General features: G+C 40.8%; 1 protein-coding gene across 1 annotated transcript; it reads left to right on the forward strand.

Annotated features, from left to right (window-relative positions):
• Window positions 1-7,047: 7,047 nt before the first annotated feature.
• Window positions 7,048-7,670, forward strand: LOC123938464 (cytochrome c oxidase assembly factor 5-like). The gene has a single exon (XM_045999858.1). The coding sequence runs from the start codon at window positions 7,086-7,088 to the stop codon at window positions 7,308-7,310; it is 225 nt and encodes a 74-aa protein (XP_045855814.1). The 5' UTR covers window positions 7,048-7,085; the 3' UTR covers window positions 7,311-7,670.
• The last annotated feature ends 731 nt before the right edge of the window (window positions 7,671-8,401 follow it).

Genomic DNA, 8,401 nt, shown 5'->3' on the forward strand with positions numbered 1-8,401 from the left:
TGAATGTTTTAGGATTCTACAAAGTAGAGCTGGTTGTTTTCCTCAGAAGTATCCAAGTTCACTGTGAGGATGGTATATCATGATTCATTTCCCAATTACAAACATATATTGGAAGTAAAAGTGTATTTCTTTTAGAGTTGAATGTGCTTAGATGTGATCATCAAGCAACTGGTCACATTGTAAACTCTGGCCAAATGACGTAAAATCATATGCATTTGTTTTACTTACTGACATTTTCACTAAAGAATTCTGTTTTGGAAAGTAGGCAAAACTAAATTAATTTATTTTTTATTTTTCAAAGCAACAGTGTTGTTGAGAGCCCACCATCTTGCTATCGCAAAGCACCTTTAACCCCAGTAAGAAACCACCAGAAGTCTGCACTTTCCTCATTCTGCCAGAGAAGGGAGAATGGATGATAAAAGATGCCAGGCCAACATATCTCTTTGCTTCATTACAAGAGAAAAAACAACATGCCCCAACTATAAAGAGTTATTCAGAACAAATCTCGTTTTTTATTTTCATGTAACTGGAAGGTTTCATCATGTTATTTAGGAATGTGGGAGATTGGGGAGGTAGGCAGAGATGTTTGGAACAGAATATATTGGTGTTTCCATTTCAGCACAGCATTTGCATGTCCTTTGCAACAATTTCTACATGAAGAAATATAATTGCTTTTGTAGAAAGAATATGTACAAGATTGTTTTTCCCCCTAAAATGCACATTCACCATGTTAGAAGAGACTTCTTTCTTCATAGATAATTCTTTTGTAACTTGATGACTTATGTGAAGCCTTTCTCACTAGCACAGTTTCATCATTGACAGGCTTGGGTATATTGACAGGCTGTCTATCTTTGTTTATCTCGAAGAATATTATTTACAAAACAACAATTAGAGAGAAAGAGATTAAAGGAAGAAAGACCTCTTAATTATAAGGATCTTTCTTAGAAACTTTTTGAACTTACCCATTTGGCTTTATTCCATTCTATTTTCCCTAAAATTTTTCCAAAAATAAACTTTATTGGTTTTTCTTCATTATTATAAAATCAATCCATTGCTTTTTCTTTTCCATACCAGGATGGTGTCTTCTGTTACCCATTTTTGCCCTTGAAGGGGGAGGGAATGTCTTCTAGAACATGGAGACACTGAAGTTAGGTTTCGAGAAGTAACCAATATTAGCAAAAATTTTGTTTCCCTTATCTAGATGTTGCACACTGACGAATTTAAGCATCTAGGTTTGTTTTCTTGTACTGGAAATAGGATCAGATCTTGCTGCCCTGATCACAGGGATGCAAAGATATGCTGAGGACAGGGCAGAGAGTACAAAAGGAAAAAGAACTTTCCACTGTAAACTCCTGGTCCCTTCTGTATGGTCTGAATGGCAACCTCTATGGCAATAATAAATGAATATTTGAACCACCCTCTGAACATGTTGCCTGTTTGTGTTCACCAACAAGTTAATTTGGGTTCATTCTCAGGATGGATCATATCTTGCGAGTATGGGATCGGGCAGCATTTGCTACGTTACAGTACAGGAATGGGCCATCTAAATGGAATAAGCCAGGGCCACTACACCACTGCTGACCAATTTTGTGCAGACCCAGCTTGAGCTGTCAGTGTTCTTGGCATGTCCTCTCGTGAAGAGGAACATCAAGAGGCAGGTGTGATCAAGCACTGAATTTCACTATGTGGCGCTATAAGACGAGAGAATGGATAATGTCTTAATAAAAATCTGGAACTAGGCTCTAACGTGAAGGCTTCTCAGTATGATTCCACGGATCTCCTACAGAAGGTGGAGGAGTGGGTACTCTGGACCTGTGTGTCATCCAAGCCAGGATTTAAAGAGGGGTGAATTAGTTCTTGGTAGGATGGAAAGTGTACAAGTGAAAGGCTGGAATCTGTGAAAGAACCCATAACCATCAGATCCGGCCCCCACCCCGAGCACACAGAAGCAGGAAAGCAATGACACTTATGCTCCAGGGGAGCAGGTCCCAGAGAGCACAAGCTGATGACATTTGTGGAGGCTCTAGATCAAGTGCCAGAGAAAGAGTCTGAACTGCTAATTGGACACATTTAGGAAATGCTCTAGGAATGAAGGGTCTTGAAGAGCAGAAAACAGGAAGACTGTGGTAACATCAGAGGGTCCCACCTTCCACTTAGTCACTGGGGCAAAACCCGAGAAGAAGAATGTGCTTTGGATTGTCTGCTTCCTCCAAGGCAAGTCTTTGACAGAGAGGTGATTCCCAAGGGCACACGTGAAGCACTGGCCAGCAAAGAGAAGATGAGATGCCTTTCGGTTTTGTTTCTTAAATGGGTTCTGAAAACTCAGGAAAGGGTGAAATCTGGCTGCCCATAGCCGTAAATGCCCGGGATTTGCTGTCCTAACTGGCATGTTGATAAACTTCTAGGACCTGGTGGTTTCTCTCTGCTGTCTCCGTTGGACACAACATGAAGATCTTTCCAGAAGTCTTGCCCCAAGACCACCACTTACATCTATTTCGCTATTCCTGTTGGCTAACTAGGCTTTAAAATGTTTTCCAGTTGAGCACATTTGCTATAGCATTCTGCCTTTAAGGAAGGGGAAGATTGGATATCAGGCAAACCACAGGCAATCTCTGTCACAGAAAAAGAAAAACTGGCATTTAACGATGAGCAAAAAAAACAGATAGCATGCCAGTACCACGCTGTCTTGGTGATCACAGCTTTGTAACAAAGCTTGAAATCAGGCAACGTAATGCCCCCAGTTTTGTTTTTCTTTTTCAGCATTTCCTTAGCAATTCAGGGTCTCTTCTGGTTCCACGTAAATTTTAGGATTGTTTGTTCCAGCTCTTTGAAAAATGCCAGTGGAATTTTGATCGGGATGGCATTGGAAGTATAGATTGCTCTGGGCAGTATAGACCTTTTAACAATGTTTATTCTTCCGATCCATGAGCATGGAATCGTCTTCCATCTTTTTGGGTCTTCTTCAATTTCTTTCATGAGTGTTCTGTAGTTCCTCGAGTACAGATCCTTTACCTCTTTGCTTAGGTTTATTCCCATGTATCTTATGTTCTTGGTACTATAGTAAATGGAATTGATTCTCTAATTTCTTTTTCTATTTTTTCATTGCTAATGTATAAGAAAGCAACTGATTTCTGTACCTTGATTTTGTATCCTGCCACGTTACTGAATTGTATGAGTTCTAGTAGTTTGGGGGTAGAGTCTTTTGGGTTTTCCATATAAAGTATCATGTCATCTGTGAAGAGAGAGAGTTTGACCTTTCTTTTGCTGATTTGAATACCTTTTATTTCTTTTTGTTGTCTGTTTGCTGTTGCTAGGACTTCTAGTACTATATTGAACAACAGTGGTGAGAGTGGGTATCCTTGTCGTGTTCCTGATATCAAAGGGAAGACTGTCAGCTTTTCCCCATTGAGGATGATATTTGCTGTGAGTTTTTCATAGATTTTATGAAGTTAAGGAATGTTCCTTCTATCCCTATACTTTGAAGCATTTTAATCAGGAATGGATGCTGTATCTTGTCAAATGCTTTTTCTACATCAATTGAGAGGACCATGTGCTTCTTCTCTCTTCTCTTATTGATTTGTTCTATCACATTGATTGATTTGTGAATGTTGAACCACCCTTGCATCCCATGGATAAATCCCACCTGGTCATGGTGGATAATATTTTTAATGTATGTTGGATCCTATTAGCTAGGATCTCTCTTGTTGAGAATCTTGGCAGACACATAGACCAGTGGAACAGAGTAGAGAGCCCAGATATGGACCCTCAACTCTATAGTCAAATAATCTTTGACAAAGCAGGAAAAAATACACAGTGGAAAAAAGACAGTCTCTTCAATAAATGGTACTGGGAAAATTGGACAGCTTTGTGTAGAAGAATGAAACTCGACCATTCTCTTACACAGTACACAAAGATAAACTCGAAATGGATAAAAGACCTCAGTGTGAGGCAGGAATCTATCAAAATCCTAGAGGAGAACATAGGCAGTAACCTCTTTGACATCAGCCACAGCGACTTCTTTCAAGACATGTCCCCAAGGGCCAAGGAAACAAAAGTGAAAATGAACTTTTGGGACTTCATCAAGATCAAAATCTTCTGCACAGCAAAGGTAACAGTCAACAAAACAAAGAAGCAACCTATGGAATGGGAGAAGATCTTTGCAAGTGACACTACAGAACAAAGGGCGGATATCCAAGATCTATAAAGAACTCCTCTAACTCAACACACACAAAACAGATAATCATATCAAAAAATGGGCAGAACACATGAACAGACACTTCTCCAAAGAAGACATACAAATGGCTATCAGACACATGAAAAAGTGTTCATCATCATTAGCCATCAGGGAGATTCAAATCAAAACCACCTTGAGGGGCGCCTGGGTGGCTCAGTGGGTTAAGCCGCTGCCTCCGGCTCGGGTCATGATCTCAGGGTCCTGGGATCGAGTCCCGCATCGGGCTCTCTGCTCAGCAGCGAGCCTGCTTCCCTCTCTCTTTCTCTGCCTGCCTGTCTACTTGTGATCTCTCTCTGTCAAATAAATAAATAAAAATCTTAAAAAACAAAACAAAACAAAAACAAAAACACCTTGAGATACCACATTACACCAGTTAGAATGGCCAAAAGTAACAAGATAGTAAACAACATGTGTTGGAGAGGATTTGGAGAAAGGGAAACCCTCTTACACTGCTGGTGGGAATGCAAGTTCGTACAGCCACTCTGGAAAACAGTGTGGAGATTCCTTAAGAAATTAAAAATAGAGCTAGCTACCCTATATGACCCTGCAATTGCACTACTGGGTATTTCACCAAAGATACAGATGTAGTGAAAAGAAGGGCCATCTGTACCCTAGTGTTCATAGCAGCAATGACCACAATCGCCAAACTGTGGAAAGAACAAAAATGCCCTTCAACAGACGAATGGGTAAGGAAGATGTGTCCATATATACTATGGAATATTATGCCTCCATCAGAAAGGATGAATACCCAACTTTTGTATCAACATGGATGGGACTGGAGAAGATTATGCTGAGTGAACTAAGTGAAGTGGAGAGAGTCAGTTATCATATGGTTTCACTTACTTGTGAAGCATAAGGAATAACACAGGGGACATGGGGAGATGGAGAGGAGAAGTGAGTTGGGAGAAATCAGACGGGGAGAAAAACCATGAGAGACTATGGACTCTGAGAAACAAACTGAGGGTTTTGGAGATGGGTGGGGGGGTGAGATGTGCTTGGTGGTTGGTATTATGGAGGGCACATATTGCATGTTGCATGGAGCCCTGGGTGTGGTGCATAAACAATGAATTTTGGAACACTAAAAAAAATAAATTAAATTAAAAAACAAACAAACAAAAAACAGTGTAGCTTAGCTATAGACACAAGCTCAAGTCTCCTGATACAGGGGCGCCTGGGTGGCTCAGTCATTAAGTGTCTGTCTTCAGCTCAGGTCATGATCCAGGGTCCTGAGATCAAGCCCTGCAGTGGGCTCCCTACTCCGAGGGAAGACTGTTCTTCCTCTCTCACTCCCCCTGCTTGTATTCCCTCTCTCATTATGTCTCTGTCAGATAAATAAATAAAATCTTTAAAAAAAAAAAAGTCTCCTGATACAGAGAAATCACTGCAGAGGAAGGAGTAGGGGAAGAGCTGCGGGTATGAGTGGGAGTTACTATTCTATATAGCTCTGTTCAAATTTGAGTAGAAACCTGTGCAAAGTATTGAATATTCAGTATAGTTTTGACCAGCTGGGTTCTCTCTCTGATAATAGAATACCTTCTCCAGATAGTTTCCAGTTATTTGCGAACATAAAAGAATTACAACCATTCATTCATTCATACATTTATGCATTCACTTATTACTTCAGCAAATCCCTGGGCAGGCACTACGCTGTGCATCAAGCTTAAGGCCCTTTTGGTAGGCTCCTTGATCTCTGGCCCAGAGCTCACACATGAATAATCCATGAGTTACATATAGGACTTATTTACCCTACAGAGTGCAAAGTAATGCAGTATATTAAAAATTGATAGCATATTAATTGATAACTGTTATAACTTAAATTCTGTCCTGACTGCAAAATATATGTTGCAGTCAAAACCCCCAAACCTTACAACGTGACTGCACATGGAGTTAAGAGGAGGTGAACTGGTAGCATGGGCCCTGAATTCACTGTGACTGGTGTCCTTCCAAGAAGAGACACAGACCCGTGAAGGGAGAGTACCGCGCAGCCACGGAGGCTCATATTGGAGCGATGCAGCTGCACGCCAAGGAATGGCAAAGGTTGTTGGCCTCTACCAGAAGCTAAGAAGAGGAAGAAAAGGATTCTATCCAGTCTCAGAGGATGCATGGCTCTGCTGATATTTGGATTTCCAACATCAAGCCCGTAGAACGGCATTAGGATAAATTTCTGGTTTTTGAAGTCACCCGTTTGTCGCATTTTGTAATGGCAGCCCTAGGAAACTAATATAATAGCTAAAACTTAAAAAAAAAAAAAAGCCAGGTTATTTTACATAAACATTCAGATTTCCAGTTTCTCTTGGAAGAGAGCTGATGTGACAACATGTGACCCAGACCTTAGATGACAACATGGCGGAGTTGAGTAACCGCCACATTCTCCACTTACATCAGTCAATGGGTTTACTTTTCCATGGCTCTTACAGGAATTTGTATTTGCACCCCACTGTCTCCAGCTTTATTTTCTGCTTCTGCCCACAGCCTTACCTGATGAACTTGCTCACTGAATTCTTTGTTGCCAAAGGGCAAGAGGCCTTTACCAAATCTCAGTGGAGATTTCTCTGCCCATCCTATTTAATTTACTACACCCATACTCTATTCCCTGCTTAATTTTTCTCTATAGCATTCCATCTAGCCATCTATCTACCTACCTACTTACCTGCTTATCTATTTTAGCTTCTTTACTTCTTACCATCTTGTCCCCTCTGGCCGGAATGTTAAGTTCCTTAAGGGCAGGGATTTGTTTTGTTCACTGTGGTAACTCCAGTGCCTACAGCGGTGCCTTGCTTAAGAACTAAGAAACTGGGACAGCCGTTGTGGACCGAAGCCGGTCTCAGCAGCTGGGGCGGCAGGCGCAGTCATGCCCCGGTATTACGAGGACAAGCCGGAGGGCGGCGTGGGCGCGGGCGTGAAGGAGGACCTGGGCGCATGTCTGCTGCAGTCGGACTGTGTGCTCAAGGAAGGAAAATCCCCTCGACAGTGTCTGAAGGAAGGAAATTGCAAAGCTCTGAAATACTCATTTTTTGAATGTAAAAGATCAGTGTTGGATACCAGATCCAGATTCCAAGGAAGAAAAGGATATTGATGCTAGTGTGCTGAAACCAAAATGAAAACATCAAGCTTTCTCTGGTCACATACAACAGAGAAGCCCAAACAGGAGACAGACTTTTTGCTACATCTGGTGGGATGGACCAGTTTTTCCCTCCATGAACACTGGAGAAAATGGATGAGTTCTGTTTTTGACTATGTATAAACTGAATGATTCTTTTGCTCTAAGTTACTTCTGGAAGAAAAATTTAATTGAATAGCTATGAGCTGGGAGCATCCTACTGTATTTTGAGAATTCTTAGAAATCTCAAAAAGTGTAAAAATTGTTATTTTCCAACTTGACTCTTCAACAAAATGACACAATTTGTACATCCTTTGTGAATATTACGAAGGCCACTGATGGGACTGTGAAAATGCAGTCTTGGGAGAAAATGTCTACTGGGAAAGTTTAGGATAAAGCTTTCTTTTACTCAATCTATACTGTTTACTTCTAAAATAAATTGTGTTTGATTCCTTGGGGAAAAAAAAAAGAACTAATAAACTGTGAGATACAAAAGCTGGAAAAAAATCCCAGAAATCAACTCATTGAACCTCCACTTTTTTGAACACCGCTTTTTTAGCCTTCCAGGAAACTAGGCAGGCAGAGAGGAGATGTGATTTGACAAAGGTCATACAATTGATTAGTAGCTGAGTGAGTCAGATTCGTGCCCCCCACGGCTAATCTGGCAGCCTCCCTGTTCACATACTTGTGGAATTTGGATCTTGAGTACTGATACATCAAAATGATAAGAGAGAAATGATAGTTTTTGTGTATCCTACCTAATTATTCATCTGCTAAATGCTTTCTGAACAAAATAAAAAAAAATCTTGGTTTATGTTCCTCATACCTGAAAAGGTGATAGGAGATTTACTGCCTCTTTCATAATAATTAGTACTGAAGATTTAATTGTTATGGTTTAGCAAATGCTTTTTTATTTTTTATTTTAAAAAATACTTTATTTATTTATTTGCCAGAGAAAGAGAGAGAGAGCACAAGTAGGGGGAGTGGCAGTCAGCGGGAGAAGCAAGCTCCCCACTGAGCAAGGAGCCTAATGTGGGACTGGATCCCAGGACCCTGGGATTGTGACC

This window comes from Meles meles, chromosome 3 (assembly GCF_922984935.1).
Source record: "Meles meles chromosome 3, mMelMel3.1 paternal haplotype, whole genome shotgun sequence".
Taxonomy (NCBI): Eukaryota; Metazoa; Chordata; class Mammalia; order Carnivora; family Mustelidae; genus Meles; species Meles meles.

Excerpts from the sequence above, each read along its gene's own strand:
- LOC123938464 (XM_045999858.1), top strand. The coding sequence starts at position 7,086 with ATGCCCCGGTATTACGAGGACAAGCCGGAGGGCGGCGTGGGCGCGGGC.